The sequence below is a fragment of the Crassostrea angulata genome, chromosome 2 (genome assembly GCF_025612915.1).
Source record: "Crassostrea angulata isolate pt1a10 chromosome 2, ASM2561291v2, whole genome shotgun sequence".
NCBI classification, from domain to species: Eukaryota; Metazoa; Mollusca; class Bivalvia; order Ostreida; family Ostreidae; genus Magallana; species Magallana angulata.
The window spans coordinates 47,419,301-47,440,217 of NC_069112.1; the positions used below are offsets into that span (position 1 = coordinate 47,419,301).

Consider the following 20,917-nt stretch of genomic DNA (forward strand, 5'->3'; position numbering starts at 1 on the left):
CCATGCAAGTTTTGTCGAAAACCAAAGAAATGATTACGGTCTAAGAAAGGAAATATTTTTTAAACTGTTTTAATAAGAATGACATAAGTCTTAGCATGTGTTATCTTATCCTGTCTAAAAAATCTAGCAAAATATTCAACTTATCTGGTCAGCGATAATCTCCGTCCGTTTTCATTGCAAGACATTAGGTCAATAAGCCGTATATGGAAGTTGCACGCTTATTGCACGGTACGGTATGCTTTTTTGTCCGTCTGGAGGCTGGTCTTGCATAAATTATCTTGCACGCTTTTTGCACGGAGCGGTTCGTTTTGTGAACGGTACAGTTCGCTTTGTGAACAGAACGGTTTGTTTTGTGAACAGTACGGTTCGCTTTGTGAACGGTAGGTTTCGTTTTGTGAACGGTACGGTTCGCTTTGTGAACGGTACGTTTCGTTTTGTGAACGGTACGGTTCGTTTCTTGCATGGAACGGTACGGTTCGTTTTAGCGGTGTAGTAGCATGTTTCAGGGTCTGTAATTAGGAATTATTGAAAATTTTCAAGAAATTTTCAAAAACACTTCTTCACAAGAAACATAAGACCAAAAAAAGCTGAAAATTGTGTTGGCCAGTCCTTAGATTGTGTAGATTTAAAGATGTGAAAATCATGACCCATGGGGGTTAGGTGGGGCCTCAAAGGTGGTTCGAATGTTTACATAGGAGTATATACAGTAAATCTTTAAAAAATCTTCCGCTCAAGAACTATTTGGCCAGGAAAGCTGAAACTTATGTGGAAGCATCCTAAGGTAGTGTAGATTCAAAGTGGTAAAAATCATGACCCCCGGGGCACAATAGAGGGTTGAATTTTTTGCATATTAAGAATATATAGAGTAAATCTTTAAAGATCTTCTTCTCCAAAACCATTTGGCCAGGAAAGCTGAAACTTATGTGGAAGCATCTTCAGAGGATGTAGATGCCAAGTTGTGAAAATCATGACCCCCATGGGTAGGGTGGGTCCACAATGGGGGGGGGGGGGGGAGGGGAGGGTGATCAACTTTTTACATAGGAATACAGCCTACTCCGGATAAATTGAAATTCAGGGGACCTTGCAAATTATTTCAATACATCCGTATTTCAATATAGGGAAGCGAAATTGACTGACGTGAAGCCGCCATTTTTAAAAGTTCAGTCCCGATGTAAGCATAGAAAACCAAACCTGAACAAATTATTTGGTTATCATTTATTTATTACAGTGAACAGATTACATGGAATATTAGTCCTTGAAAGTTTGATTAAAATTATATCCGTAAGTTTTGTAAGTTTCATTTTGTTACTTTCTTAAACCTCATCATAACCTCCGATCGCATTCTTTTACGTTTAAGAGAAAAATCACCAGTCTCAAACGCTTCAAATACTGCTGAACGCTGCTTGTATATCATCGTAAGTGTACTCACGATAATATCAAAATTCTAAGCTATTTCCAATTTAGGCTTTGTCCTTTTATCGATAGCCATAACTAGTTCGTATTTTGTGCCCGAAGATCAGTTTTTTTTTCCTGTGGGGTTTCCATATTACGTCAATACATCCGTATACGTAAGAACAAACAAATCAACAGTGAATAAATTTTACTATTTAAAAGAAGTATAAAAACACACATGATGAGAACCTATCAATTCACACCTTTGTATATCAACCGGTCAGTCTTTTATAATTACTGTCACCAACTGTAACGACAGCCGCCAGGGAGTACTTCAATATATATTACCGTTATAAAAACAACTAATTATCACCTTTGGGGACCGATCAGTGGCTTCAATATAAGCGATATTTCAAAAAAGCCGATTTCATTATATCCGTTAAATCAATGCAAAGAAAATGAGAGGCAAAAACAGGGGATTTATTTCTATTTCATAATAAGCGGAATTTCAAAATAAGCGATTTCAATATAAGTGGAGTAAGCTGTATATAGAGTAAATCTTAAAAAATCTTCTTCTTAGAAACCGTTAGGCCAGATAAGCTGAAACTTATATGGAAGCATTCTCAGGTAGTGTAGAATCAAAGTTGTGAAAATCATGATCCTAAATGAAATAGTAGGGCCACAGAGGGAGGTCAACTTTTTTTGCATAGGAGTATATACAGTAAATCTTTAAAAATCTTCCCTTCAAGAACCATTTGGTCATGAAAGTTGAAACTTATTTGGAAGCATCCTTAGGTAGGGTAGATTCAAAGTGGTGAAAATCATGACCCCCTGTGGTAGGGTGGGGCCACAATGGGGGGGGGGACAAATTTTTACATAGGAATATATAGAGTATATCTTTAAAAATCTTCCTTCTTAAAACCCATTTGGCCAGGAAAGCTGAAATTTGTGTAGAAGCATTCTCAGGTAGTGAAAATTCAAGTTTATTTGAATCATGATTCCCGGGGGTAGGATGGGGTCACAAGGGGAGGGGGACAAATTTTTACATAGGAATATACCGGTATATAAAAATATTTTTGAATCTTTTTCTAAAAAACATTTGTCTAGAAAAGCTGTAACTTTAGTGAAAGCAACTTCAGATAGTGTAGATAGAAATTTGTTCAAATAAAATTCTTAAGGAGTAAGGTGGGGCCACATTTGGAATCCAGTTGTACAAAGGAAGACATTTTTATTATTCACAAAAGATGAATTGTTATTATATGCTTTTACTTAAATGCAAGCATTTTTACACATCACTGATTTTTAACTGGGTTTTCCGACGGAGAAATCCGGATATTAAAATGGTAAAAATGGTGGGTGTGTTAATGGGCGGCTGCCAAAATTAAGGGTACCCTCATTCATTGTATGGGTAACTCCTCTTACAGTTTTCAAGATAGGAAGTCGTTTGTAGATCAATTGTACATATATCAGAGGTGTGCATATTGCAAGGATTTTGATTTCTGATATTTTATGAAAAAAATACCAGCTTTTGAGGTTATTCATTTTTTGACAAAATATTGCATATAGGGTTCTCCCTTTCACTGGATACAGTAGGTAGTGTTTATCAATTCAGGGTTGACATGGATTATGGTTACAGTTTACTGAAAGAAAACCTGGTCTGCTGTCACATTCACAGCTTTTCACTTGTCTAAGATTGGTTGAACTTTGGCCCCATGATGATTTTTCTGCCTCACAAGGGGTTCAGAGTTTGATGTAGGTTTATAACCTGTATTTAAACAATTGTTTATAGGTTTTTTTTGAGAACTGCAATGCTGAATGTGATATGTGACTATAAAATAATCCAGTTAGAAAAGGAACTTGATTATCAACATAAGAAAATCCAGGGGGAAACAGATTTTTTTTATACAGGATCTACATGTACATGTATTATACCACATTGTCCAGATATTTTTATTATGACTCCATGGAGCTGATTTTATCATGCACATTTTTGCTCAGGTGAGCGATGTGGCCCATGGGCCTCTTGTTTTATCAATTATAATTCCCTTGCTTATTTAGCTGTATTGATAACTAAGTTTGACCATCTATTTTAGAGAAAAACAAAGGGAAATCAAGACCAAAAAGACCATGTCCATTTTGTGGTCAAGTGAAAGGCAGACTAACAGAACATATCAAGTCAAAACACAAAACAGAAGAAAAAGTGAAGCATGCCCTAACGCTTCCCAAAGATCTCAGGGACAGAGCCTTTGACACAATGAAAAAAGAGGGCATTTTTATGGCAAACAACCAGTTGCTTAAGTCTCGTGATGTGGACATGACCAACCTTATCCGAGAAAGAAACCAAGGAAAGAAGAGTTTGAAGGTTTGTTCAACATGCAAAGGGTTTTTCAGTACATCACAGATTTATAAACATATAAGGAAATGTCTTGGAGCTGAAGGATCTACCAATACACCTGTATCATTGTCTACAAGAAGCTTAGTGGATGATTCGGAGTTCACCACAGATTTTAAGGAAGAGGTTTTGGAAAGTTTCAGGGATTCTGACTATGGAGATTTGATACGAAATGATAATTGGATCAAACACTACGGTTACTTTCTTTATGAAAACATGCAGGGAAGCTGTAAAAAGTTTGAAAAAAGGCTGTCATTAAATTCAAAGCTGAGACGATTGGCTCATTTGTTTTTAGAATTTAAAAGTGTTATGGCAGATAGAAAACAGAAAGTTGTAGAAAGTTGCAGTGAGATGTTTAATATAGATTACTATGAGGAATTGAAGCAAGCTATTGGAAACATGACAAGAGACAAAGAAAGCAACAAAATTAAGAATGGTCTAAAGCTAACATTGAAGTACCTGGTGAAAGATGTGTGTGATGCTATGCATGTATACTATCTGAAAAGAAAGGAAAATCAAAAAGCAGCTGATCTTGGAAACTATATGGTAGTCCTCAGCAAATCATGGTCATCCTTCTTCAAGAATGCAGAAGAATCTATAATTACCAAAAGACTTACCGAACTAAGGGCACCCGTCAAGCTTCCCAGTAAATCTGACATTGTGAAACTTCGAGACCACACAAAGAAAACTATCCAGGATCTGACAGGAGATGGGTATTGCTTGCTAGAAAATGCAGACTTCTGTCAGTTAAGAGATGCTCTTGTATCAAGACTAACTCTATTCAATGCAAGAAGAGGGGGAGAACCAAGTAGGATGGTTATTTCTGAATTAGAAGATGCCTTAAGTGACAAATGGGTAGATAAGAGCAGGATAGATTTTGTTAAGGATGACATTGAAAAAAAATTATTATGTGATACTAAAATAGCTTATCTCCATGCTTCCAAAATTGCAAAACTTGTCCCAGTCATAATCCCAACCGACTGCTTAAAAGCACTGAATGTTTTAGTTGATGTTGAAGTTAGGAGAGCAGTAGGAATTAACCCTAACAACAATTTTGTTTTTCCAAATACTAAAAATTCCATGGGCCATGTAGTTGGCTGGGATTGTGTAAATAGAATGTGCCAGGAAGCAGGACTGGAAAAAAGAATGAATGCTACCAGTATGAGGCATTATGTTGCTACAGAATATGCTCTTTTGGATGTTGCAGCACGTGACCGTGACTTATTTTATAAGCACATGGGACATTCTGAGACAATTAATGAAAATATCTATCAATGCCCCCCTGCAGTGAGAGAAATTACACATGTTGGAAGAGTTCTTGGTCAAATGGATGCCATGAATGAAGGTAATTGATTTATTCATTCTCTAAAGGTATTTATTTAGATTATCGGTGTGATGTACACAAGTTTCCTCTACATTAAAAAAGCAAGTTCAAGGTAAAAAAAAAAATGATTTTTTGCAACAGTTGCAGAACATGTACTTGAAGTACTAAACACACTAAATTTTAATGTAGCCAAATTTGCAGGGGCAATACACTAGCTATTGTAAACCAAATTTTATTAGCGATTACTTTATTTCGTGACGTACTGGAGATAAATTGGTATGTGACTAATTTTTGCAACCAAAATATATCCAGACCCGGGTTGTTATTAAAACCATACCACAAGTACTGTTAGCAGCGAGAAGCATTTGCAACGGCGAGGCTCTCGCAGTTCTGAAACTTTCTTTCACGTGAATTAAAGTTGGTTTACAGTAACTGTTTCTTGCAGGAAAGATTTTTAATGTAAAAGCATGTTTGCCCAAAATTATTTGCCATTTCAATTTTGTTTTAAGACGAAGCTGATTTGCCAAATAGAGATATTGACTCTGGTGTCAATGATGAAGAAATTGATGCAATAGAAGGTTTGCTGAGTTTTGTTCTTTTTTTAAAACAAAATTAGGAACAATGAAACAAAAACTATTCTTTAACACAGAATTTTGTGAGAAATGATCTGCTTTTTTGTGAATATTTTTAAAAGAATCTTTTCAGTTATTTTGTGTGTAAAATATAAAAAAAATTAGCTGCCCAATATATATTTAAGTAATCTTTTGAACAACCAAGTGCATCGTCAAATACAATTTAAATGTTCTTTTTTTGGGGGGGGGGGGGGGGGGTATTTATTTTTTTTTAGCTCACCAGAGCTTAATGCTAAAGTGAGCTTTTCTGATAAAAATTTGTCAATTGTCTGTCATTGTTGTTGGTATTGTCGTTGTTTTAAATTTTTCTCATTTTAATCTTCTTCTCCAGAACCACTTGGACGATTTAAACCAAACTTGGCACAAAGCATCACTGGGTGAAGGGGATTCACCTTTGTTCAGATGAAGGGCCACACCCTTTTTAAAGGGGAGATCATTTAGAATTATTAATTTTTTTTGGTATTTTTAAACAATCTTCTGAAAAACTATAATCCAGAAAACTGTATTGAATGAAAGCATCCTCAGTTAATGAAGGTTCAAATTTGTTTAAATCATTGTCCCCGGGGGTAGGGTGGGACAACAATGGGGGGATATATTTTACATGGGAATATAAAATCTTTAAAAATCTTCTTATAAACTATTAGGCCAGAAAAACTTAAATGTGTGTGGAGGCATCCTCAGGTAGTGTAGATTCAAGTTCATTCAAATCATGGTCCCCGGGGTAGGGTTGGGCAACAATAGGGTTTTCAAGTTTTACATAGAAATATATAGCAATAATCGTTACTTCTTATCTTCTGCCTAAAAACTATTTTGCCAGAAAAGCTCAAATTTGAGTTGAAGCATCTTCAGATAGTGCTGATTTTAGTTTGTTTAAGCATGGTCCCAGGGGTAGGTTAAATGTGAATGTATAGGGAAAATCTTTAAAAATCTTCTTCAATATTTGGTCAGAAAAACTTGTGAGGAAGCATCCTAAGATACTGTAGATTCAAATTTGTTCAAATCATGATCTCCAGGATATGATTGGGCCACCTTGGGGGGGGGGGGGGGGGGGGGGGTCAAATTTTTACATAGGACGATATAGTAAAAAATCTTTAAAAATCTTCTTGAAAAGTATTCAGTCAAAAAAGCAGTCAAAGCACAGGTTGTGCAGATTATAGTTTTATCAAATCATTTCCTAGAGAAAAGTGGGGCAACAAAGGGGGGATGTAATAATAGAGAAAAATCTTATTACAAATACTTAAACAACAAAAGGGGCTTGGAATTAACCGTAAAAATATGTGGATAAAAATCAGTAGATTTTTTTAAAAAAAATTGAGCAAGTTGTACTGTACTTAAATGTCAAGATATTTTAATTTTGATACCGTAATGTTGATTTGATTAATTAAGACTATTGTCGCTCAGGTAAGTGATGTGGCCCCTGAGCCTCATTTTTTATTTTTTGCAGAATTTCTTGGTCTGATGGCAGAGGAAGTTTCAACTTTTCAGTTACTTGATCTTAGCAAGAAAGTAGAAGAAAAGGAAGTCACGGTTGATGTAAAAAAATTGACATCAAAGAAGGCACTACTTCTTGACAAAAATCTCCAAAAAAAGGCAAAGCAGTACTTTACTTCAAGTGCTTGGCTTGCAGTCAAAAATACTTTGAAAATGCTAGAAGGTATGTCATTATGATATATCTTCAAACTGAAAAAAAAATGTTATTAAAGTAATGAAGAAGTTTCAATATTTAAACGAATAATTGCTCTATTTTTTACATTGTCATACAACCATAGCATTTAAGTTATACAATTTAGTGTTACATATTAATGATTTTTTTTCTGATGGTGCATTATGAATGGGATTTCTACTGTTTTTGGTCCAGGTTGCTTGTTTTTGATCAAAAGCAATTGCTTAAAGTAGTCCGAGTATCGCATAGCTGCAATAATGTAGCCCTCTCCAATTTTTTATATTTGATGTTTACTGGAGAGGGCTACAATTCCACAGGATCTCTGTAATGGTGCAAAATTAATTTTTTAATGCGACTGACTTCGGTCTAACAATTTCGATTTTATATTTGACTTCCTTTAGACAAAACCAGATAAAACACATAAGCATGATTACCAGTCGTCTTTTTCAGCAGCCATGACAGTTCTCGCGTGATTGTATGGGATATACGCTTGGAGTTTTGATGGCCTTGATAACGTGAATGACAGTGTAAATAATTGATCTTACCTCGTTCTATCACTAAAACATCGTTTCAGGAAATGGTATATAATGGAAAATTCATATTTACCGCGTTATGTTTAAAATAGGGAAAATCAACGGCCGCCATTCCCCCCCAAACTATCAATGTTTCATGATGGTTTTTATAATCCATACGCAATTTCTTTAATTTTGTGATCAGAAGATAGCACAAAGGATGAAAATTGACGGCTGCTTTTTTCCCAAATAACTATCGATGTTTAATGATAATTTTATAACCCAAGATTAATTACTGTAATTTCATGATCGGAACATGGCCCAAGCGATATTAGAGTCAAAGTTCTTACAATTTTACTTAAAAAGGACGGCATGATTTACATGGGCAGTATCAAATATCATTTGACACTTCGTAAAGAGTTTCTTATACAACATCGGAGAAGTTGAAGATCATCATACATAGAAAAGAACGGCAACCGAGCTTAGTGCTCAAAAGTAATATTGTTTGCAGATATAAACCAAAACAACATCAAAAGAAATGATTTATTTGATTAATTATAGTAAAACCTTTTGATTGTTGTTTAAATAAATATTGTGAAGAAACGTATGTATGTCCTATATCGTCATTATCAAGTCGTACAAATGATTGATGTAATTTTAGCAGAGTGTATATTAAGCAATAATGTTTAACTATATAACTGGACACAAAGTAATTAAGTTTAATAAAATCAGAATAATAGCTTATCTACATGCACTTGGAAACACCCTGTGAAGTCCGACACGAGACAGGTGCATGCTTCTGACACCGGAAATTGTCAAACAAACATTGATCACATGCCGAGTCAACAGGTGGCTGCTTACGTAATGGCGAATACACTGGCGATATTTAAACTTGTTTGATGCAAGAAATAGTGTTAAGAGAGGATAAATATTTCAATACATGGGAAAAAAACCTAAGAATAATGTATTTATGATGCAGTAAATTTAGTATACACTCATACAGCTTGCATAACACGCTATATCGACAGTCACTACTCCCGTGGTATCAAGAATCATGGCTTGAAAAAATGGGGTAAAATTTTTGTACTACGTATAACACACACCCCCCACTTTTGATCAAATTTTGGCTGAAAAAAGTGTGTGTTATACACGCGACATTACGGTATGTAAAGCACGCATTTCAGTCTTAAGGTGGTACAGTAACCTTGCATATTGTGATGTACTCCCTATTGAAATAAACAATAAAGTATGAATATAATATTTTCCCCCAAAATAATGTTACCTTACAGTGAAGCGCAATGGGTTAGAGCATTTAACTGCATGTCTGTAAGTAGAAAATTCAAATCCTGCTGGATTTTTCCAAAATCCTACCAGCCCCTGGACACAAAACAAAGAGTCAATATACTGGGGCCTTATACTGATAGCTTTTAAGTGAAATTTACTATATATTTCGAGATGCGAACAATCCATAGTCTGACATTTAAAAGAAATTCTTGTTAAAATATTCTATGTATGTTTTAGCCCCTATGAAGTTTTTTTAAAAATAATTTTATTGATATATTTTCTGACTGGTTATCAGTATTGGTCACCCTTACACCCAAAACATATGGTTTTCATTATATTGCAGGATTGAAGCGAAAAGCAGAATATGCTTCTGGTCAAGGAGTGAGTACTGAAACACCAGAAGAAATGAGAGTTGAAACACCAGAAGAAGTGAGAGACGAAATACCAGAAGAAGTGAGTGTTGGAACTTTTTTTGCTGTTTAACGGACAAAACAAAAAATTACCCCCTCCCCCCCCCCACACACACACACACATACACACAAATAAGTTTTGGGGAGTATATAGGAATCATCTTGTCTCTGTCCATCTGTTTGTCTTCAGCCTGTATTCCTCTGTCTGTCCGTCTGTATGTCTGCCAGTTTCTACTTCAGAGTTCAAACTTACCTGTAAGAAATAGTCATGTCTTTGACCTAGGGACATTGGGGAAAGTTCAAGGTCACATTCGCTTATATACCCTAAAACCTCTAAAAATAAGACTGATTTAATAAAATGCCAGTTTTGAAAATAAGCTACCTCTTTCTTGCACTGAAAATGGCTCGAAAATAAGCCTGTTTTTAAAAAAAAAAAAAAGTCATGACAATGCCAGTTTGAATCAAAGATTTCAGACTACCGTAAAGTCTCATGTGTAGCATACCCTGTGTGGATCTATATCATGCTGAGAAAAATCCTGTTGTAACTGTGCATTATGCGCATCCCCAAAAAGACGAAATATTTTAAAAGCTAGATACTGTGGTTTCATTAATATTTGTTGAATACCAATTTTCGTGGATTTCGTTGTTAAGTTTATCCATGAAAATAAATGTTCATTGAAGTGAAATTTCTACTAACATTTTGTATTGATAGGATTCATTAACCACGAATTTACGTATCCTTGAAAATGTGTTTTTCACTTTAACCACGAAAAATATTAATGAAACCACAGTATGCATGATGTGTACATTGTATATTAAATTTGTTTAAAAGTAATAATGTAAGCAACAGCAGTAATTATTTAACTGATATTTAATCCAATTAATTGAACATTGTAAAATAAACATTGTGAAGAAACGTTACAGCATAACAGGACGTTAAGTAAATGATTTTTAATTAAATCGTAATTATTGCTGATCTTCCTGTAGTCATAGTGTATCTGTTTGTAAATACTCAGAGCAAAAGAAAATTGTTATATGCAAATATACTTTAATCAGTTTAGAGAAGATTTATCTGCAAAGTGAATGTGTGATACTATGTAGCAATTGTTCCATTTGTTCTTCCTTACATTCAATTAATTGAATTTAAATTCTAATGTGTAGTTTTTAGCACCACCTAGGAAAAAAACATATGAAGAGCATAGTTCAGATTTTCATGAAGAAAGTCTGAATGGTTCAGAATATTTGGAACCTAGTTCTTCACCTCAAGATAGTGAAGATGAAAATATATTTGAAGGTGAAGAAATTACTAAAGAAGAAAGAAACGCACTTAAGGGTATGTATTGAGAAACTACACAAATAAACTATATTTATTTATTAATCAACATCTTGTGATTGCATTTTAAAAAATATACAATTTTCTGATGGAAAAATAGATTGTTTAAAAACTATAGGAACTATTCTTATTGAAGGTTCAATCAAGAAAGTCAAACGTCTCAGACATGTATGGTCCTCGGAAGAAGATAAAGCGGTTTACTCCTTCTTCCAAATGGAAATAGAGGATTCACCTGGTACTGGAAACGAAGGAACCTTGAGAGGTGAGTTGGATTCTAAAAGCAGTAGAATTGTGCACGACCTTTTTCTTACATATTTTATATGTACACATGTAATAAAGGTTTCTGATTAGTAATTAACAATATCAACTAAAGTATAAAAGACTTTTGAAATTGAGTTATATCAATGCATGCAATAAAAAGGTTTACATGCATTTTCAATCAAGTGGTTTAAGCTAATTTTTTTTTGAGAAAAAATCTGTGAGTGTAGAGACTTTAAAAATTAACAATAATTTCCTTTGTTCAGTAAAAATAGGCTAAGATGGCAAACTTTAACATATGAGATAAATAAGAACTAGTAGGAAATTGTATATTCTTTAAATGATGTTAACATGCTTATCACAAATCATGCAGTGCAATAAACTGCAAGTCAAGTTTACTGATATGGCCAAGTTAAAAGAAATATTCAGTCATCATTAAAATTGCATATATAGCTTCTTTTTCTTCACAAACTTCAAGATAATATTGACATGTCTGGTAACTAATGAAATCACTAGAAGTGGCTTCTTTCATCTTCAATATTGGTAATCATATGCTTAAAAACTTATTATTCATTCGCCTTATAAAAGCATTTGTGTGTCAGGCTTGTGATCCGTACATTCTGAGTTCGAATCTAGAAGGGGCTTTTGTTGTTACTTACTACAGAGGGTTCCACTTAATCTGATCGCGGTTAATGTAATAATTCGGTTAATCTGATATAAAATCAAAACACCGATCCATTTGCTATATAAGCCTTTGTAATTTCTACTGATAATCTGATTGAAAAAAATGTCATTTTCGGTTAATGTGATATGATTTCTGTCGGCCGATCAAATATCGGTTAACGTTTTTACACCTCTTCCACCATGTCCACTTCGTGTATAACCTCTCACTGTGTAAACAGCTTGGCACGTGCCTAAAACTTGCAAATAACGGTGCTTCAGGGGATTAGTCACAGCTCAACGCACACAGATGGTCAGCTGGTCGATAGATGAAAGATCCGGACATCTAAGCCCACCCTCTAACACCTCTATATTCCTTTGTTTAATTAGTTGACACCCCTTTTGTGTACACAGTAACTCTTTACAGGGCATTAGTTTCACTTCAACACACACGGGTGGCTCACTTCTTCGTAAGATGAAAGCTACCGACATCGATAGTTGTTCCGGATGACCGCACACAGGACTGACCTTACCTGTGTACACATTTTATTGTTTTTTCATGTACCAATTGCCTGTGTTAATTTCATGCTAGGCTTGCACCATTAAGAATTATTTAAACATGTAATTTCTGAATCAAAAGTGCTTAGGAACATGTGACATCGAGGAAATTCTGATTACTCTCAATTTTACATCGGGGTAGAAAACTTAATGAATAAAATTCAAATAATTTGTTATCATGCATAATTAATTATTTAAGTGCATTCTATATACCAGAAAAAAAATTAAAATAAATTGTCCAGGTGAAAAGAGGGAATGTTCAGACAAATAGCCATTTCCTCTTATTACTTCCTGTCAAAATGGCCGCCACATTGAAACCATCGTAATGAACAGTGATGAAGGGAAACATTTTCTTTTGAGCATTTACAAACAAAATAACGGCTAAACGGCTATTTCATTGCTAATGCAAGGTAAATTATTTCATTTCAAACTATTGACAAACAGATTATATCTTTTTGTTGATAAATTATGTATTGAAACAAGTTGTATTTTATTCTTTACCAAAATTAAAGAGCACAAAAACGCTAAATTGGTTAATATAATAATCGGTTAATCTGATAATTTTTCTCTGACAAATTGACTATCAGATTAAGCGGAACCCTCTGTATTGAATTTTTTAGATATTCATTTTTTATCCCCAAACTTGAAATCTTTTGCTTATTTGACATATGTACAGTTTATTTATGATTAAAACTTTCATAATTAGATAATTTAATGTTAATTTGATTGACTTTTTCCAGGTGTGTTATTCCACCTTAATCACAGCTCACTGCATGTGGCTTGGGTACTTTACCTGTGCGCTTCTTCAGTGACACCACTGACTGTTTATTGTTTTATTTGGTGTTTTAGAGTAAAATCTGAACATTTAAAGCTTTCATTTTTTTTTAAATTTAAGGCAGATGCATTACAAAACACGCTACTGATTTTAGTCAAAACTGGAAGTATTCATAAAAAGTGAACTAGATAAAAACATGACATACTATGATAAAGGTAGACAGTACTTTGATGGATTTTGATATATCCAAGCTATATAGCAGCTTTTTAAGGCCAACATCACAAAAAAAACCTCAGTTGTTGTTGAAATTTGCATGTAAAAATTTAGAAGTTAGGAGGGAAAGGGGTATTGGGAAGACCAATGTGGTTGTAGGAGAATTTAGTCTCTAATGGGGGAGATTGGTCGGATGCGGGAGATTTTAGATTTTCAGGCCATTTTGCCGGAGTCTCTCACCCAATTCTGGTGGGTTAAAACCTCGGTCAAGACTTCCGTCTACTGTCAATTCCAGTTGTCACTGGAAGTTAATTTTTAAAAAATTAATTTTTCAACTTTTTAATTTTTTAGCTCACTTGAGCTGAATGCTCAAGTAAGCTATACTGATCACATTTTGTCCGTCGTCCGTCTGTTTATCCGTCTGTAAACTTTACATTTGGAACTTCTTCTCTAAAACTGCTTGGCCAATTTCAACCAAATTTGGCACAAGGCATCTTTATGGGAAGGCAAATTTAAATTGTAGAAATAAAAGACCGATCTTTATTCAAAACGGAGAAAACCTCGAAACTGTAGAAAAAGGGTGCATTTTAAAAAATCTTCTTCTCAAGAACTACTGAGTCAAATTGAATGTAATTTAGCATAAATAATCCTTATAGAAAGGAAAATATAAATTGCAAAAATTATGGGCTTATTCTGTTTCAAATCTGAGTTATAGCGAAAATAATAATAAAGCAAAGGCGTGTTTCAAACAGTTTATAGCTTCAGGTTTGGTATCCATGAGTCTTGGTAAAATGGGTAGGCAAAACCGGGCCGGGGTAAAACAAAAAAATGGCAGTTATTAATCTGCCAATCTCATTAAAATTTTTACATGTAGACCGGTAAATCAGACAGCTGATTGTTTACATGTACCTGCGCAAAATCTGATGCACTAATGTTCAACATATTATAAAATACTATTCATTCTCTTGGTACATGTATTTCGGTACGATCTCTACGTAATGGTTGATGAATGCAACATATTTGATTAAGATGCTCAGCAATTTCAGTCTAAATGGAGATTATTCTCGCTGCTAGAAATATATAAGTATATACAGGTGACACTCAATGGCTCGAACTTCGATCTCTTGAAGTTCTTGATCTCTCGAAGTGAACTCACAGTCCCAATTTTCTTTCTCTATATAACTATATAAATTGAGTTTTTTCTTTGTTTAGTGCATTTTTCTCTTGTTTTAATTGTTTCCAAATTTCTGTTTACTAACCTGAGAGTCAAGCTTCGAGTTATAAGCAAGATACAGAGCTTTGTGCACTATGCTTAGTGTATGTTTGTACACAAAGCTTAGGTAATGCTTAAGTTCGTTTATATTTAAATGCAGCTATGTTGAATAGGAAATACGAAATTTAAAAATCTTAAGTTGAATGTAATTAACTGATGTGAACAAAAACATGACTCAAACCAAGCTATGTATCTTGGTTATAATTCTATGATTGACGCTAAAACTTTGGTTGATCAATAGAAATGTCTTGCTAAAAGGATGATGTGCTGTAACTACTTTCTGGTGCCCCTTCTTCAATGATGAATTGCAAAAAATCTACACAAAGTTTTGATAGTTTTTTGAACAAAAGAAAGAAAAAAAACGACGTCTTTTAAACAGTTTCCATAGTTTTAGCCTGACACATTATTATTATGAAGATAAAAGCATAATCGGTGTTCTTAAAAAATTAACGAGCGTTACTCAATTTGTATGCACACACCGCTGCAGTTATGAGACTGCAGTATTCTTCAAAAAAATCATGATTCAATGCTATATGTCAGAAAATGTCAGTAAATTTTGGAGAATATTATTGGATTTTGAATTCAGTAATCTTACTTCGCTTAGCCTAGCTTCTGTCTCTGTTTCTCAAAATTTCAGTGATGATTGTTATTCTTCAGCTGCAGTGCACTTTGCACATCCGAACGTCTGCTGTCACTTCTGGTCGTCACCGGAAGAAAGTAGAAACCATTTATTTTTCAACTTTTCTTGTTTTTAAATATTTTTTTGCCACGTTACGATACAAACGCTTTACTGAATGTAGTATAAAATTATATATTTTTGTTCTAAAATTGATCCAAGTTAAAGTGGTAGACTTTTGTCCAGGCGACCCGGGTTCAATCCCCAAGTGCCGACTCTTTTTTCTTCCTTAATTGTGTTTCGATTCAAAATGTTATTCCTGAAATGATGAATTTTAAAAAGTTTTGTTTGAATTTTATCAAAACTCACAGTAACAGAGCCCTTTTCTAATCTTAAGATATGTCTGTTGAAATCCTTAGAAACGCTTACTGGAATTTGAGAAAGTGTTGAGAAATGAAAGAAACTGTCCTGATAGCTTAATATTTAATGTGTATTCAAACGGAAGACCTCTTCTTGCTCGCAACGAGTGTATTTTTTTTTCGCTTGTTTTCTTGAAATTTATAGAAGTGATAGACTTTAAAAATACCTCTGGGCATTGTTTCATTTTTTAAGAAATCGCTTCCATTCGTCTTTGTCTGGTCTCGAGTCAAAAAACTTTGTTCCCTCCAGGTCTCAAAAACGGTAAAACTTGAACATCCAAACTTTGTGGGATAATAAACCTATGTATGTAGATGTGATTAAGTTATTTTTCCTGAGTTTTCATACTTTCCAGTATTCACCATAAGTATGTAAACATTAATATTTTTTTTTAAGTTTTAAATGAAATGAGTTTATTAGTAGGTAAACTTACATATGTTATGTGTATATTAAATGTAAAATAAACAAAAAAAATCTACTTCCAGTGAAGATATCTCAGTCATGTTATCTGCACAGCAGTTTAATATCCATTTCTAAAACCAAAAATGGTTTGCTAGAGAAACAGAAACCTTCATTGATTTTTCTATGTTTTCTGTAATTGTTTTGTGTACTATGAAAGAAATTCAAAATAGATTCCTCATTCTGTCAAGTCTTGTTCTTTATGAAATCTCTAATATGAATAAAAACAACTCCAGTCACTACCTTCAGTACTTTGATTTTCATTTGGGGTTGACCAACCACATTTTTCATCCCCAATTCCCCACCCCTAAACCATATATATTCTTGGTCCTTGTGTTTAGGCAAATGAAATGGTATGTATGTCATGAGCCCCAGGGGTAGTCTTGACCCCCCCCCCCCCCCCCTGAAACAGGAAGTGCCCATAATCTTAAGAACAGTTGAGATCCCTACCCTTTTCCCCTGCAGGTATATTCTTGTTCCTTGTGTCAAGGTGCATCAAGCTGTATGTAGGTCATGAGTCTTGGGGTTGTCTTGGTCCCCTTGAAACAGAAAATGATATATAGGATATGACCCCTGGGGCACATTTAAACGTCTAGAACTGGAAATAATCAAGTACTATAGCTTTTTTATGGCGTCGAGCAAAGCTCGAAAGCGTCCACGTCCACCGGAAGTGTAATGAGCTGAACAAGGCATGCTACCAATAATCAGTGAAAATGAGTGCAACGTTTTCTTTTGTATTTGAGGAATAAAAGAAGACTTGCTTCCATTTAGAACAGAACTGTACGTCAATATAAGAAGTTGGCAGATAAAAAAAATAGTTGATGTCTTTGACAATGTTCATACTTTTAATTGTAAACAATATGTCTTGGTTTCAGCGGATGAATACTTCACACACTTGCGATGGTTAGCAGTCTAGACGGACTCCCAAAACGGAGTCAACGGAAGTGAATTTCTGCAAGCATTTTGGACTCCGTTTTGGGAGTCTACGCATGCGCACTGGTACAAAATATGGCGATTTTTCGCTGAAAACATGGGGTCAACAAGAAATCGTCTTGCAAAGTGCTGCATGTGTTGGCAGACTTCTAACATGTTTTAAAAGACCCAGGATATAATTTACTATCGATCGTATTTGCACGAAATAGGGGTTTATTTGCACTTAAGAAAGTTATTTCTCTTCGAAGTTGGACGTTTGGACGATGCTTAAAAAGTGAAATTTTTGTGTTTTTGATGGAATTTAATCGTTAATAAAAGGTAAATTGCATTAAATTTTACTTCTTTCGTATTGTGTTACAATTTAAAATCACCAAACATACAAATTGATAAGTGCGTAAACGAAAAAAGCTTCAATTACTAACAAAAACTGGTTGCTCTAGCGATGATTAAAAACGTCTTTTTGGTATTTAAAGAATAGGATTGGTTGTTTGAAAGCCCAGAAAATGAAACAAATTGTCACTCTAGATTCAATAACTCTTTAAATTGAACTGATTATTATCATCAAAACAATTGTAATCGTTCGCGGCATTTGCGATGTTAGGAAACCATGATAAATACATAATTATTCAAGATAATTGGATAATTTAACATGAAAAATATTAAAATGAGACTATACTTTTAACAAACAATGATAAATAAACACATCCAAGCGTTAAATTTATTTCAAAACAGTTATACTTGTGCGTGATCGAAGTTTTGGGTGAATTTTTCATTTTAAAAATTAATCTTACATAATACAAGTAAACGATTATGAACATATGACATTAATATGACACATAAACGTTCAGAAATGTTTTTGAAATTTTAGAATTAATTTTTGTCGTGTTTTTGGCCAATTTTAGAGATTTATTTAGAACTAAGGGGCATAACTCGCACGTTGTTTACATTAGAAACGCCATTTTACCGCAATGCATGATGGAGCCAAAGACTCCGTTTTGGGAGTTAACTCCGTTTTGGGAGTCCCGTCTACACTGGTTAGGCCTACGTACTCAATTTGTTTATAAAATATACCTGCCTGCAAAACAGATTATTTTGAATCCATATCGAATGTTGACTATGTACAAATGCTTGATCTTTTAGTAACAAAAAATTTCCTGCACAGAACTATATCTACAACAAAAAGTATCTTTAAACCAACTAGCCTACTTTCACTTTTAACTGTAAACGATATGAATGGGTGCCTTCTTATATCTAACCCTGATCTTTTCGGTCCGGTCATTTGGACCCATGTGATTTTTAAATCAATTGATAATAAGAGACAGAGTTTTTATCAGCAATGTACAATATATAGAATTAAATACAATCATACTTTTAATACTTATTAATTGTATTTGAATAGAGAAAAAAAAATATCTGCAATGTTTTAACTCCAAGGATATTTCTATTAAAACTTTTAAGTAACATTCAAAACTTTTTAGGAATAAGGTGAGTCAATTTGTAATGAATTGAAATTTGATTAATTTTGTGATAAAATAATTTTTATTTATCTGAAAGTAGTCGACAGATGTATTTTGTCTAATATATTTGTTTTTAAAAAGGAAGTATAATTGATACCAATTTTTAAATGAATGGTCAAAAACCAAATTAAAATGGTTTTTGATAATAAAAGAAATCGCAGTTCATTTTGATATTTTTATTATTTTAGTTGACTGCATAAAATCTATATTAAATTTTATTTGTGTTAATTGACCGCCCGACTCAATTTAAAAAAAAAATTAAATCTCCAGCAAAACAATAAGAAAAGTTGGTCTCATGTTATTGTACATACATTTCTTAAGAGTTACAGAACCATAATTTGTTTAAGGATTTTTTTAATCAAGTGTATGTGTGATCAATGATGGAATACCATAAATTATTTTGACTTTTTAAAAAAGTTTTTTAGGTTTGTACTTTCAAATTAACTTCAACTCGACGCCATTGTGGCCCTTCAGGCCTTTGATTTATATATTGAGTTTGACACATTTAGGCCATATCCCTAGGGTACCCCCAATGATGGCCCCACTTTGTTCAGGAGCCTTCATAATCGCCCCAATTATAATTACATCTTGTTTATTATTGCAGTTGGAAAGAAAATACAAGATTTTCTTAGAAAATATCCAGAGGTTCTGAAAGATTATCAAAAGAGGGAAAGAGTTCATAAAATCAGAACTAAGATCATTAATCTGAGAAGGCAAAAGAGGGAAGAAATGAAACAAAAATGGCAGCGTCTCTTATCTGATGATGAGGAAAAAGAAGAAGGAAGAAAGAGAAGGAAAAAGATATGGAAAAATTAAGACACGGAAAAAGAGGGAAGAAATAAAACAAATTACACTATCGATGAATTTTAGCTTAAGAATTTGAATGTTCTTGATAACTTGATATGGAGCTTTTCTCCTCACAAAAATCAATGTGGTCTTAATATGGTTGAAACCACATAACCTCCCTACCCCTAATTATCTTGAATTTAAGTCTAATAAATGTGTAAAGCCCCAGTCCAGTCCAAGAAACACATTTTATTCTAGACACATGTAAATTATAATCAAATTTTTAAAATCTTTTATACGAGGGTTGTCCCAAAATAGCGTAGACATGTGGCGTTATTCAGTTAATCGAAGACAAAGGAAGATGAAATTTGTGCCTCAAAGGGTTCAAAACATTTGCATTCAAATAATGTTTAAAAATGTAATATTGTTTGAGATTAAATTAGTGAAATGAAAACATGTTAGATCAGAAATTCGACATGCGGCGCAATGTCAAAAACAAAAAGTTAAAATGAAGATAATGAAATGAAAATTTCGAGAAAAAGTACTTTTCGAATGAATAAATTCAAATAAAACATACATTGATATTTGATAACAATTCTATTAATTACTTAGTTTTGGCAATAAAAAAACTTTTAAATATTTTATAGCGCGTTTTGTGACAAGTTGAAAAGTTAGCTCGTAATAAAATGACGATGTCAGCGTTTAAGGCGGCACAGCAGTAACTGATACAATTTTGTAAAGATCATGAAATAAATCCTAAGCGGCTTTGGAAGTAAATGAAATTAACAAAATCAATTAGAAATGCGTTTTGTGAATAAGTAGTTATAAACATTGAAAATATTTGAACAAGTATAATGACAATAAGTGGAAAAAAGAAAAACCCGAACGATATCAATGGACGTCAAAATGCTGAACGACACATTTCGGTAAGACGGACGTTAGACAACAAGTAATACAGGACAAGTTTGGAGCCGACAGATCGTTTGTGCTTAGAAAATATTTTTAAAAAATGTTGAATGTGCACTCGGGGTACATGTTCAAAAATAATATTTTTTTCTGAGACATTTTCGGAAATAAAACTAAATGTTATTGTAAACGATGTGGAGGGTTTAGCAACAAGTCAACGTAAATTGGAAATTTTCGACGTCGCACATTGTGCCGCCTGACAAAACTTCATTTTCTCAAGAGATAAATAAAGTACAGATTTGAATTTTTCAGTATTGTTTGCCAAAGAGTCATTGAAGAAAACATAGAAGTCTAATGAAATTACAGTGAACAGATTTTAAATTGTGTGTCCTGTCTCCATTATTTTGGAACAGCCCTCGTATGTACTCTGGACACTTGGTTTCAGCATATGCAAAAAAAAAAGGTTTTCAAGCACAACAGTCTTTTTGCCATCAACCTTGGCTCTATAAGATATTCTTTATTTTGTTTAACCAACCACTACCAAATGTATTTTTGTATTCTTTCTTACTTAGATCAAAAGGTCTACACATTTTGATTGTAATAT

The 20,917-nt window shown here is 33.6% G+C and overlaps 1 protein-coding gene across 1 annotated transcript in view; it reads left to right on the forward strand.

Moving 5' to 3' along the window:
• Window positions 1-19,437, forward strand: part of LOC128174420 (uncharacterized) — a 38,429-nt gene extending 18,992 nt beyond the window's left edge. Inside the window, exons 7-14 of the mRNA XM_052839982.1 lie at window positions 3,486-4,592; window positions 4,992-5,129; window positions 5,618-5,686; window positions 7,185-7,394; window positions 9,543-9,652; window positions 10,771-10,942; window positions 11,079-11,204; window positions 19,226-19,437. Of these exons, the coding sequence (XP_052695942.1) occupies window positions 3,486-4,592; window positions 4,992-5,129; window positions 5,618-5,686; window positions 7,185-7,394; window positions 9,543-9,652; window positions 10,771-10,942; window positions 11,079-11,204; window positions 19,226-19,437 (2,144 nt within the window). The remainder of the gene's footprint in view (window positions 1-3,485; window positions 4,593-4,991; window positions 5,130-5,617; window positions 5,687-7,184; window positions 7,395-9,542; window positions 9,653-10,770; window positions 10,943-11,078; window positions 11,205-19,225) is intronic.
• Window positions 19,438-20,917: the final 1,480 nt, after the last annotated feature.